We start from the raw sequence: 14,043 nt of genomic DNA, 5'->3' as shown, positions 1-14,043 counted from the left end.
TATTTCTTTAAACAACCTTACTTTCTTTTGGAATATAAAATTATTAAATGATTCATTTCTTTACTTTATTTTTGGAAAGTTACAATTTTTTTTTTCATTTTTTTTTTCTTGTTCTTAAACTTTGAGAAAGTTAAATTAACTCCATTACAATTTTCTTAGATTCTTGAAGGGGTTAAAGATCTTTCATCCTAGTTGCACTAAGTGTATTTTGGAATATGATTTGATCATTTTCAAGTATTAATGTATTCTTGAAATACTTTAAATTGTATTTTGTAAAACAATAACAAGAAATATATACTATCTTATTATTATTATCAAGTTTCATTTTTCAATGTTCTTGATTATTCAATATTTTTTGTTAATACATGTTAATTATTTCATTATCATTATTAATTTTTCATATTAATAGACGGATACTTGTTTTTTCTATAATAAAGTTTATACGTCAAGTACTTCATCTACAAATATTTAAGCCTAATACATATTTTAATAATGATTTTTTTTTTCATCACTTGTTTTTAGTGTCTTACAAATTATGAAACTTTTCTTTTTGTAGATTATATTTGTTAAGATTTTAATTGAGTTTATTATTTTAAGATTTTAAGTTAATAATAATATATTGACTTTCTTATATAAAATACTTATATAAGAAAAATGTTCACCTTTCTTATTATTATAAGCCTTCTTAACATCAAATTTGTTGTCCATGTTCAAATTTGTATAAGCTTTTTTCTTCTCTTTTTCCACATATGCATTATGTTCAAGCAATATAAAACATTAGTACTTTAAGTTTTTAAAAAAACATGATTAAAATATTAATATATAAAAAAAAGTAATATGAAAAAAAATAATCCATGGAATAAGAATAAAGTGTCTACAACAAAAACTTTCGAAACTATTATTATTTTAAGATATACCACCACTACATGCTAAGGTACTTATATAGAATAGAATATGAAAAAGAAAAGTATTCTAAAATGCTATTTTTCTTTTTCTAAAACCAAAGTATCTAATAAAAAATACATTTTAAAAACCCTTTAGATACCTAGATTTGAACTATAATGTCTCTCAATTGATATTATTCCAATTATACACATGAATTGGATTGATTATATATTCAAGAGACATCACGAGTGAACAATATTGTTAATACTAATTTTCGAGAAAAGTAAAATAACTAAAAATAATATTTACGGTACTACGATACTAACAAACTTTAATTACTGTCCTTTTTTTAATTTTTATTTATATTTACAATTTACTAGACATTGGTGAAATTTAGTGTGAAAAAAAATAAAAGAAATAGATGACATTTAAGCAATTTTAAACAAAAATTGACATTTGTGCAATTAAATAACAAAGTTAAGACTTAAACCACACAAGAAAACCTTCACAAGAGGAAATCTCAAGTACTAGTGCTAAAACATGAAGATTCGTTCTCAAATAAGTTATCTCAGATATTACAATACCAAAAGCTTGAGCCACATAAGAAAACCTATCTTGGAAGGAAACTTCTATAGTTAGAAATATCCTAAACAGTTTATAAGTTTATAAATAGAGTTGTTTATCTATTTTTAGAGATTTAAAGAGATTTTTTGGAGAGGTTCTTTTGAGAGAATTTTATAGAGTTTCTTAAACACTTACTTTTATACTTCGAGAACATTATTAAAGATTAAGGGAAGATGGCTCTCTCATATTTTGCATTGTTGTCATCTTTAAGTGTTGAAACAAATATGTAACTCTTTAAAATTATCTCGTATTGGTATATTTTTTTATTTATCAAAATATGTTTTTATGACATGTTTGTGAATTATTTTATATTTATTATTAGATGAACTGATCACTCATTTTATTTCACTAGTTTATAATTAAGTAAAAATTGTTATCTTTTAAAAAAATAAGTATATATTTAAATAATAAATAAGTAAAAGAATATAAAAAAACAAACCATGGATGTGAATCAGAGGAAAGAATTTTTGTGTGAAAAATTCATGAGTGTAAACATGACATAAGAGAATGAAAAAAAAAAAAAAAAAAAAAAANCATCACGATTACATATACTCACCATTTTACGAATGTATATAAAAGCACAGATAGAATAAGAGGCATAGCAAAACTTGAAGCAGAAGCTACATTTATATTCTTTCCTTACAAATACAACACATGACTAAAACTTCAACATTTGAGTCAAATCCCAGAAAAGCTAGAATAATTGGCAACAAAAAGAAACTTGCATGAGACGATTTATTCTAAGTCATGCAATTATTTACACTACAAGACACTGATAACCCATTAGCAACACACAGCATATATAGATAATGAGATACATATTTAATATCCTAACTTTCTCCTTCACACTTGTTCATTTGGGTCTTCATGCCTCCAAATAGCATTCAGTGGCTTGCCATTGGTCCAATCCCTGAGCTTAAGAAGCACAAAAACAATCATCCCACACAGAAAACCAAGAGCAGCACTGGAACCCACCAAAGAAACAGCAGTACAAATGAGCATAACAAAGGAATCTTCTTTAGTGTTCATGTCCCTAGAAGCCATGGCTAGTTCAATCCCAGCAAACAATAGCAGCACCCCTAATATCCCCACAGGAAACTGGTTGAAAAAGTGAGCCAAAGAACTCCCCAACACAAACCCCATCACCAATTTGGCTGCACCAAGAAGTGCCACACACCCGCCACTCCTCCCTCCAAACTTGTACTGCCCCGCTAGCCCACCTGCCCCATGGCAACATGGCATGGCCCCAAACCACCCTCCCACAAGGTTCATCAACCCCACAGTTACAGACAACGATGTCACTGAGAAATCCTTACCCGGAAACAAGTCTGATGAAAGCTTACAGACAGCTATCACAGAGTTCAAAATTGACAATGGGAGTTGAGGAATAGTACCCTTTATAAATCCTTGCCTCCATGCATGTTTAGACATTTTCACCACCTCTATGGAAGAGGGTCCAAATCTAAACTCATGCATAACCCTTGGCCTTCTTACAAAAGCCAAAACCACACCAAGCACAAAAACCAGAAAAGCAGAAGGAAGGGAGAAAAACACCCTTCTCATCTTCCTCATTTTGCTTCTAACTTCTGTTTCACGGCTTACTTCTTGATCTTGATCTGGATCCTGGCGATGACAACCATGGTCCTCGTCAGCACCATTTATAATGACAATAAAACAAACACATAGTGTGGCAAGAATCAACCCGTCAAACCCGAGCCAGTGCCTTTTCTCCAAAGACGTGGATTTGGGGAGGTCTTGCACTTTCCTCACATATTTGACCGCGGTCAACGCGAAGGACAAGCCCTGCGCCAGCTGAATTCCCCTCACGACGCATAAAGGAATGAGCTTGTAAGCTAGCTGCATGAGTCCGGTGACGCCGAGCACCAAGAGGGTGGCTCCGGTGAGGATCCCGGAGGCCATGATCTCGGGAACGGAGAAGGTGGGGTCGGCGAGGGCGACGGCGGCGATTGATTTCATTGGCTGGACGGGCATGGGGACGCCGTAGATTGCTCCGGTGACGATGTTGTAGAAGCCGGTGAAGATCAATGTGGTGCCGAGGTTGAGGTGTTTTGCAAGGGTTAGGGACAAGACTATGGGTATGTAGGTGCCTAGGTCACCCATGGCGCCGTTTAGTTCGGCCCAGGTGGAACGCATGACGAGGTTGCGTTTCACTTTCTGAACGGTGGAGGAACTTGAGTCTGCGGCTGGAGAGGGTGGTGCCATGGAAATGGAGTGAGAGCGTGCTGGTTAAGCAGAAGAATGGAGCATGAGAATGGTGACAGGGAACTCTGTTTTTATACTGTCCAAACCATCGTCACTGTCGAAAACATGTTTCCATTTCAAAACAATGTTTTTCTGCACCACTAATTTACCATTTATATGTTACGAGAGTTTTTGGAAGAAAGAAAACCATAAATTAATTAAACCTATATTTGTTGATTAAATTAAAATGTGTGATACATGTTAAAAATATAAATATAAATAAATATTTTTTAAAACCCTAAATGAAAACTTTATAATTTACTATTTATTCAATTTGGAAAAGTAATTTATTTCACGTTTCATAGATATCATCCCACATCCATATAATATGGGAATTTCTTATATTATTTTCTCTATCCCTGCTTGCGCTTTCAAATTTTTATTCCAATTGTAACACCTGATACTTAATATTTTAGAATGATAATCCTAAAATAAAATTATTATATTTCAAATTAACTAATTCAAAATTAAATATATACCATATTACATGACATCTATCATAAGTAAAATTAAGCATGTTTTGAATTATTTGTATTCGAAAACTTTATATAATTTATATAAATATGTTTACAATTAAATTATTTGTAATTACAACAAATGTGCATGCATAGGTATTAGTTAATTCGGAAAAGAAAACAAGAACCAATAAAACATTTTTTTAAATAGCTTTTTAACGAATAACGCAAAAAAAAAAAAAAAAAAAAAAACTGTGAACTAGTTAGTTGGAATGATATTAAATCTAGTATGCATTTTGTATAAAAAAAATAATAATAAAATCTATTGTGATAACTTTTACTCTTTTCTTTATCCATATATACCCTATTTATGACTATACATATAAAATTTATATTATGATAGTTTATGTTATGCGTGTTGAAAGTCTCATATGTTAATTTATAATATATAAGTGATATTCAAACCTCATTTTATAAATAAGTTTTATAGGATTGAGTTAGATTTAAAGTCTACTATTTAATATAGTACTATTTAATATAGTATCAGAACTATGGCTAGAGTCTATCCTAACGATATAGTTGAGTATATTGTTTCACCCGTTATCGGATCACTCTCAGATCACTCTCAGATCATCCATTAATTCTAATCTTACAATCAAACTGATTTTGTGAAGTTGAATTAAGCTTGTACATGCATTTCTCTTATGTGCATTTGATTATGTTATTGATGAAAAACTTTTTATAAATGTTATCATACATTTCATATTAAACTCATAATAAAGTAAAACCTTATGCTAGAATTTAAACCGGTGTTTCTAAAAGTAATGATTTTTTTTATCAGAAATTATGCAAACAAGAAAAGTAACTCCTGAACTGAACTAGATACTTGAATATTAGATGCTTAAATATTTAGTGAATAATTATTCGTATGAAAATAGTCAAAATTAATATATGTATTATTTAATTTATAGAAATATTTTGTATAATATTGACAAACACTATTTTTAATTTTTGCTTCAATTCTTTTTATGGAAACTTTTATTTTAGTTTTTTTTTTTCTTTCTTAAAGATGCTTATTCAAAGTTTCTCTAAATGTTATCTTTTAAGATGTTTCGAGTTCATATGTCGTTTTAGTTTTCTTACAAACAAAACTGAAAACATGAATCCGAACATCTCTGTGGGCCGTAAAAGGGCATGTTTTTCAGCCCATAACTTGACTGACAACTTTATTGCTTTCTACACCCAACAGTTACTAATTCCACTACCCCACTAATAGAAAAATTTTGAACTACCTTTTACCATTTTGTACCACACCATCATTGCTAGTGTCATCGTTTCTGCTTCCATCATGTAGAGGAAAAAGGAAAAGGATAAAGATACTTTGATAAAGATACTTAGACACCCAAATTCTAACAAATTTTTGACAACGGACACGTGTTATAAGCCAATTGGTCCGTGTGTTTCAATTTTTTTAAACATTAAACACACGGACCAATTGACTTATGACACGTGTTTGATGACAAAAATTTGTTAGAATTTGGATATCAAAGTATCATTATCCAAAGGAAAAGGAGGGAGAACACCGTAGACGAAAAATGATAAAGAAAACGCAAAAATAGTTCATTTGTTATTTTAACTTTCATATTTTACATTTTACAAGTTGTATTGGTTTACGGCATCAATATAAACTATATTCTTTAATTTGTTCTTTTTTTTTATATTAAATTCAATAAAGATTCGATGATAACATAAATATATATTAAATATAATTAACATATAATAATACTTTAAATCTAAATATATAAATTTTGGAATGAACATTAGATACATTAGGTACAAATAGTAATAACTTTGTTTAATTTTAACTTAATCATTTTTAATATTAATTTTCATTTAACCCGATTATTCGATTAGTTAATCGAATGTTTCAAAAATTTCTAACAGAACCAGTCATACCATACATAAAGTCAATTTTATATTATATTTTTTTTTCCATAGCAGAGTTAATTATAACAAAATGAAAGTGTTACATTCCTTTGTAATAGCGTTTACTACTCTTTAACTGCTGGTTATTTTCTACGGAAATAAAATTTAAATTTTAGAGTAAAATAGTCTGTAAAATGTACTATTATTTTATTATTTGTGAAAAAAGTTATAACAAGATATTTTACAACGAAATGTATAACCCATTCCTCATCAATAAAAACCTTCAATATTGAATAATTAAATTTTAAAAAAATATAGATCATACCATCTAAAAGATTTATTTTATATAAAATATAATTTTCAAATTATAAAAGTATTTTTAAAAAATATATTTTAAATTACATAATTTATTAACTCTTTTAATGTAAATAAGCACTTTCGGATCTTAACTTTTGCTAATCCCAAAACATTGCATCCACTTCGTTGACGCGAATGCGGCCAAGGTAAACCAAATTTCCCAGTCAAGAATTTTTACTATTAATGTTACACGAATTCTTTCGGTTTAATTTTGGAGAATGGGAATGATATGATTCATTAATTGGAATTGAAAATGGGTGATATTTTGAGTTTTTGATTTTGTTTGGGGAATGTTAGATGCCGAGAATGGAGGACATTCTGAACCTTCCTGTGCAAGATCCTCTTTGTAAAGAGTTTTCTGCTGCTCACATAAATTGGGTTAGATTGGAAGGTGGTCGCCAAGGTGGTGATGATATTGCTCTCATTCCTTTTGCCAGAGTTGATGATTTTGTCAAAGGGGAATCTTTCAATCCCGAATGCCCTGCGAGTTTTCGCATAGAATCAAGGAGGAAGAGACCTGAAGGAAGTATTGCCAAACCAAGGGTTGATGGTTACCTTGAATACACTCTGTAAGATTAGTTTTCTTTCAATTCAAAATTACAGTAACGAAAATATACTAACTATTTTCTTAGCTTAATTTCTATGTATGGTTGGTGTAGAGGTAAAATCGGGTTTAATTTCAACCGATAAGGAACCATTACTGATATGAATTTGTAGATAGATGTTATAGAGATCAACAAACTTATCATAGAGGCCACATGACATTGAATGACAATATGGGCTGTTGGGAGAAAGTTCTCTATAAACACTTCTTGGTCTGTTTATTAAGCTAAAATGTGTAAGGTAATTTGTAGAGGCTATCTCCTATAGTTTCTCTATTTTTTTTTTAACTCGTGCATTAGCTAATTTTTGCTTACGGAAAAACTTATTTTATTTTTTTCTCTTGGAAGTTGTTATAAAAACTCTCCCTCTCTCTATATAAACTATTTATTCATTTTTCCCTCAAATTGTGTATCTTTTTGTTTTTATAGTTTTGTGATTCAAACCTCAGTTGACTTAAAATATGAACAGATTTGGCTAATAGGCAATATGAAACTATGCATTGATATTTAGATACTGGTGTTCTTATGGTCCCGAAGACTACCGAGATAGCGACTCAGGTGTAGGGGATGGTATGAGCTCCAAGCCTGCCTCAGGGAAGGGGAGCAGGCCGGGGAGGCGTCACATGATGAGAGGGTGCCTTTGCCATTTCACTATTAAAAGACTTTACACCAGGCCTCTCCTTGCACTAATCATATATAACCAAAAAAGGCACGTAGATAAATCAGGGGCACCATGTCATGGATTGCTTGACAGGGATGCCGTGGGGACGAGAGCCATGTATGCTCCACGAATTTCAGATGAGTTGCGCCAGAAAGTGACGTCTTTGCTTTATGTTGGAATATCTTTGGACAAGATAATACAGCACCATACAGAGGAGATGCAGAAGCAAGGTGGGCCCCAAAACCGTGATGGTTTTCTCACTCGAAATGATGTACGTAACATGGAAAGGACTATTCGTAATTCTTCACATGAGCTACACGAAAATGATGAACACAGTGTAAAGATGTGGGTTCAGAGGCATCAGAAGCATGTTTTCTATTTTCAAGATAACTCAGCTTCAGAACAATTTGTGTTGGGTATACAAACAGATTGGCAGCTGCAACAAATGCTCCGTTATGGAAATAATGGTTTAATTTCGTTTCATTCAGGATTTGGCTTGAAAAAGCTCAAGGTATTGCACATTGCTCTTGTGTTTACCTTTTCAACCGAGGAACTTACATTTTATTACTTAGTTATGCATGAAGTCAGGACTGACTTAAGGATATGATTTTTAGCTTGTTTAGATGGGAATAGTCCATGTTTAGAAGAAACATATATTGTCATCTTGAATTTGCCTTGGCCATTAGTAATAACCAATTTCATCAATATAATTATGAACATTACACACCCACACACGCCCAAAACATCTTTTGTTACGAGGAAAAATTAGTTACGTCAGCAGAACATTGCAGGACTTTAGAATGTCTCATACGCTTTTTCTTTATTCTCATTGACAGTATCCTGTATGTTCTTTACTTGTTTTCAATTCATCCCAAAATGCAATTCCGGTTGCCTGGATCATCACCTCATCTTTTGTTGGTAAATCTATTCATAAGTGGATTGTATTGCTATCTGAAAGATTAAGAACGAAGGATCCCAGATGGAGGCCAAATGCTATTTTGTTAGATGATCCATCTTTGCAATTTTCTATCATAAGGTAAAGAGATTAGTGTGGTTCTTTAGTTTCGCTAAACGTTTTTGTATTTTTAAGAGACCCACCTGAATAGCAAATGTAGTGTGATCTTGCTCATTGCAGAGAAGCTTTCCAGTGCCGCGTCCTATTATGTGCCTGGCATGTTCGCCGTACTTTGATTAAAAAACTCATCAAAAAATGCTGCAACTTCGAGGTGCAACGTGAGATGTTTATGTATTTGGGATGGATTCTGTACTGTACAAAATGTGGGTCAAATGCTATGGATTCTGTTGAAGAGTTTATTCAAATTTTTGTTGACCAGTGTGCCTTTATGGACTATTTCAAAAACCATTGGCAAACTAGAATAGGTATTGCTCAATTGATGATTCATTTTGTATTCATTGAAGAAATATCTGCTCTTGCTGCTGTAGGCACACATCATAATTAGTTTTGTTCTGAAACATTCTGATTCAGATTTTATATCCAAATTCATTTCATTCTCAGTCTCACCACCAGATAGGTGCCTTAAGTTTTGTGGGGCAATAGTTGCGTTAGTGTTTCTACAACTGGCTGATTATTTTTATTATAATTAGTGGAGTATCCAGTCGTTTGAGAGTATTTTTGGAATTAACACCGTTTCTTGAATATCGTGGCTCTGTGTTTTCTAATGCAGATATGTGGATTGATGCAATAAAATCATTCCCGGTGACAACCCCTGAGACCCATGCTGCTACAGAATCCTATCACCTAACATTAAAATCTATACTTCTGAAGGAGGATTGTGGTAATTTCTGGCTAAGAGTTGACTGGTTAATGCATGCTTTAACTACCGTATTTCACTCGTTATACTGGTTGGATCAGTACAGTTTAGAGACAGGGTATTTTGAGAATGTAAACGACAATTCTTTCTCCCCTAATGCTTGGAATCGTGCTCTTCATATTCCTGATGTTGACGTGATGCTGGATGAGCAAAATCTCCATCTTGCCAAAGTTTTATCCCAGACTGACAGAAGCTTGGTATATACAGTTTGGAATCCTGGTTCAGAATTTTCACTTTGTGATTGTTCCTGGTCTAGGTTGGGAAACCTCTGTAAACATGTCATCAAAGTGGCAAATTTCTGTAGATATCGGCAGGTTGCAAAACCATCATTGTCTGCTCAAGTTTATAAACAGAATTTGCTCACTCTTCTCCAAAATCCTCCTGATGATCCTTTAGTTCTGGACCATACCGTTCTACATGTGGCCCGTTTGCAACAAGACATTAAGGCCTTGGAAGACTTGTCCAACAGTGGATTGCTCCAGCCTATATCTCTTGATTTAAGTTCTCAAATGGCTGAAAATCCTCTGCTTTTTCAACAATCCAGTGACTGGCCCATATTGAAAATAGATTGACTATGTTAGGGTTGAAGCTCGTTTTCAGCTTATCCACTTGAGGCTATGTCGTGGCCTGTTATCCTTAAGCAATGAATTTGCAAGAATAAAAAAATGATGTAATATTGCCTTTAAGGAGGTACCCATTCCAGAACTGTTCAGTTCACGAACCAGAAGACTTTTTGCAAAAAGATTATTGATCTTCCAAATACAGCTTAGGGTGGAGTTTGACCCATGGTTGTTGGAAGTTTGAGGAAGCTTCTCTAATGCATATTTGAGGCTGTTATCTGGCAGGCTCAATATTTGTCAGATGCTTTCCCTGCTTTGGGGGGATGAACTCCAGAGTGCCAAAAGAAATGAAAAGGAACGAACAAAACAGTTAGGATCTTGTTGAGGTTGTTAACATGCATTCAGACGTCAAGGTGTTTTGCAGATCAAACCATCATGCCGTTAGTGTAAGCAGTCAATTCTAATATAACAACACTGTATTAATGTTTTGTTTTGTATTCACTATACATTGTTTGTGTACAATAATGACAACAAGGTTTGAATTTAGACCCTCATTCAAGCTACCTAAACCCCTACTGCCAGACTGGGCATAATGGGTTATGATCTCTATAACCTTATATCACTTGGTAAATACTCCTTTCTGGTGTTCCTTTTAACTAACCGGAATGTTCTTGGTCTTCTGACTGCCGTAATTGGCAATTTGGTCCATTGTTTTTGTATAGCATGCCCTGAAGGTAGCTACAGACAAGAATTTAAGTTCATGCTACGGAATAATGAAAGAAGTTATTCATGGTTGATGGTGGGACTTTGTAGATATTCCGGTACTAGATTCATTTCTTTCTGAGCTTTAAGTTGCTTTGAAATCTACATCCTTGTCTTCTTGTTAATCTTTCGGGAGATCTTTTGACTTCTGTGTTACAATCGCCACCAATTCTGTGGTGGTTGCCTGGCACCTACATGTATGGAGCCATTCAACTTGTACCCTAATGGAATAGACATTTTCATTAAATTTCCTTTTTTATTCTCACCATACAATGTTTATGGATTTGATATGTCTAAATTGATTCGATAATTTTCAGGGCGTGATCGTTGAAGTAGATTTTCATGTGGTTCCCAGGCTCCCCACAACTTCGGTTATGGTCTTTTGGTGGAGGATACTCAGCTGACAAATCATTAGATGTCACATAATAAAGGGTGGAAAGAAAAGTATAGAAAAAGACATATGTGTTGGCAATTAGCCGATCCACTCTACTCAAGTTCAACAATAGCATCATTGAAAGAGATATTACTATCTCAAAAACGAAACTAGGATTCTATGGTTGAGGCATCTACCATTTGTACAGTTTCATATCTGTTGAAATTTCTAGTTACTTTTTTCTCTCTATCCAAGGGGAAACTCTCATTTGGGAGCTTTTTTACTTGTTTAAGCTTTTTCTTAGAATTCATCTAAGTGTAAGAAAAGGTTGATTGTTTCGGTATCTTAAATTTAAGAGGGTAGCAGTACATTTGTATCCTAAATAAATCAACAAAAAAACAATAATCTGTTCGTTATTAAACTAACATGGAAAATAAGCAAGTGTTAATGGAATGAACAAAAAAAGTAATTCTATGGATTATTTATCAATAAAGGTAAAAGTTAATATCCTAACAATAAGTCATTGGTACTATTATTTTTACACCAACAAATTTTTACACATTTACATCCACTATTTTACTATTCAATCTCTTTTTGTTTATTAACATTAATTCGGAATATCTTAAAAGTGAGTTATCAATTAGTGCAACCTAAAAAAAGGTTTTTCATTTCACCTACTAAGTGAATATCACAAATGCATCTCATACCTACCTACATGTATAGACAAACTACTAGTTTTTTTCCTTCTTGCCTTGTATAGTAAAAAGTGAAAAGAAAATAAAATTAGGGAAAATGTTTGTGTATTATTCTTTTGATACCCAATAAATTTTTATACATACTTTACAACTTATTTTTAAGGATGTTCTGGTTATTAAAAAACTTAATTTTTGTATTTGTAAAGAAAGAGAGAGATTGAAAAGATAAAATAATTGATGTAAAGTGTTGTTAAAATTTTGTTGAGTATCAAAATAATATCCTAAAATTACATTGATATTCGAAATATTTTGTCGTCATCCTAAGATACAAATGGCAATAAGTATGACTGAGTGTACAACCAAAACTAGAAAGTTTAATAAATTTCCATAAGTTATACAATCTTTAGAAAATAGTTATACGAAATCGTAATAACTCTGAGAAAATCAAAACTAAGACATTTCTTGTGTCGACAACGTATGGTAAACAAATTCCATTAACAAACCATAGTTTGAACGCATCCGCATAAAACTGTTCGTGTATATCTTAGTCCTGATTAAAATCATGTAACGATGCTTGCATTGCATGAGTTAAAATAATCATGTTTCTCATACATTTTTTACGTGATTTCTAGCTAGTAAACCCCAACACTATCATTTGATCTGTGTTTCCGAAAGTCCTTTTCAGCTTTCACCGATTTATTAGAGAAAAACAATGGTACTATAATATATTTTTAGATTCATTTAACACAAATCATAAAGATAAAATGATCATAAAAGGATAAAATGGTCAAACCGAATATAAAAGTGTGTGATAATTGTAACAGAAAGTGTTATCCACACAAATAATTTTATTCTTCAATCAATATGGATAATTTTCATTAAACCTTGACCAACATTTAAATAGATACAAATCGAACCTTGAACCAAATACAAATAATAAATAAAAACTGACAATAAAATATCAGTCCATTTAAAATCAAAACCACCTATATCTATTTTATCTCAATCAAAATCAAATCAAATATCACTGAACCCAAAACTAATAAAATAGGATAAAGATACTTAGACAACATTTTTTGACAATATTTGAACATCATCATACGTGTTATTGTGTGATTGGTCTATGATGATGTTATTGTGTCATTTGGATCAATCATACAATGACACGTATGATGATGTTCAAATGTTGTCAAAAAATGTTGTCTATGTATCATTACCCAATAAAATAATAAATTTCTAAAATTTAAGTTTATCTAACAATAACACCATTCTTGAAAAAAATCTTTCAATCATCGACATTCGCTAAAAGCTATCTTTGTCACGAAACCCATTATTGAGAATATGATTAACCAAATATTTCCACTTGGCACATACACACAGGTACACACTTCCTCTTCCGGCATCCTCAATCTTGACTTCAGTGATTAACGCATGAAAGCAACATCGTTTATTTGAAGTACTCCAACCAATCAGATTTTGATTCGACTCAATTAAAGTAATTGTTTACTTACGGATTTGGTAATTATTCAACAACCTAAATGCATTTTTTTTTTCATTGCCACGTAGCACTCTTTTGCGTGCACATGATAAAATTCCGTGCATCTTCTCTTGTTGAGGATTGTTTCTTAGGAGATTGACTTTAGAATAGAATGAATGTTGAGAAAGCAAAAGAAAAGATTCATATCTGAAAACCGTGCCTTCTGTTAAATTTATTATTTATGGGAAGTCCGAGAAACCTACGTCTTCTTGAAACATTATATTCAATACAAGGAAATTTTTAGTATATTTAATTTGGTATCAACGAGTTTTTTTATCATTTTCTATTCTATCTTTGTTATTGTCGGTAGTCATCACTATTGTCATCGTGATCATGATCGTCATCACCGTCACTATCACCACCACCACTACCATCATCATCACCGCCACCACACCACCACAACCGCCACCGTCGCCGCCGCCGCCACGACCACCGCGACAGCCGCCACGACCACCACCGCCACCACAACCATCACCGCCACCGTCGCCACCGCAGCAGCTGCCACGACCACC

The 14,043-nt window shown here is 32.6% G+C and overlaps 2 protein-coding genes across 2 annotated transcripts; one reads left to right on the top strand and one right to left on the bottom strand.

The window, feature by feature from the left end:
* Positions 1-2,117: 2,117 nt before the first annotated feature.
* Positions 2,118-3,832, bottom strand: LOC106761284 (molybdate transporter 1). Its single transcript, XM_014644820.2, has one exon. It carries the CDS (start codon positions 3,730-3,732, stop codon positions 2,353-2,355), a length of 1,380 nt encoding a protein of 459 aa, XP_014500306.1. The 5' UTR covers positions 3,733-3,832; the 3' UTR covers positions 2,118-2,352.
* A 2,772-nt stretch (positions 3,833-6,604) lies between these two features.
* LOC106762520 lies at positions 6,605-11,667 on the top strand. The gene is made up of 8 exons (XM_022780821.1): positions 6,605-6,655; positions 6,807-7,078; positions 7,623-8,283; positions 8,609-8,808; positions 8,908-9,152; positions 9,458-10,790; positions 10,887-10,985; positions 11,244-11,667. Exons 2-6 carry the CDS (start codon positions 6,807-6,809, stop codon positions 10,174-10,176), a joined length of 2,097 nt encoding a protein of 698 aa, XP_022636542.1. The 5' UTR covers positions 6,605-6,655; the 3' UTR covers positions 10,177-10,790; positions 10,887-10,985; positions 11,244-11,667.
* Positions 11,668-14,043: the final 2,376 nt, after the last annotated feature.

Source organism: Vigna radiata, chromosome 5 (genome assembly GCF_000741045.1).
Source record: "Vigna radiata var. radiata cultivar VC1973A chromosome 5, Vradiata_ver6, whole genome shotgun sequence".
NCBI lineage: Eukaryota > Viridiplantae > Streptophyta > Magnoliopsida > Fabales > Fabaceae > Vigna > Vigna radiata.
Note: the sequence above shows the minus strand (reverse complement) of the source record. Positions and strands in the feature narration are given on the sequence as shown.

Excerpts from the sequence above, each read along its gene's own strand:
- LOC106761284 (XM_014644820.2), bottom strand. The coding sequence starts at position 3,732 with ATGGCACCACCCTCTCCAGCCGCAGACTCAAGTTCCTCCACCGTTCAG.
- LOC106762520 (XM_022780821.1), top strand. The coding sequence starts at position 6,807 with ATGCCGAGAATGGAGGACATTCTGAACCTTCCTGTGCAAGATCCTCTT. Across the intron at positions 8,284-8,608 it reads TTGGCTTGAAAAAGCTCAAG|TATCCTGTATGTTCTTTACT; the intron begins GTATTGCACATT and ends TCTCATTGACAG. Across the intron at positions 9,153-9,457 it reads CCATTGGCAAACTAGAATAG|ATATGTGGATTGATGCAATA; the intron begins GTATTGCTCAAT and ends TTTCTAATGCAG.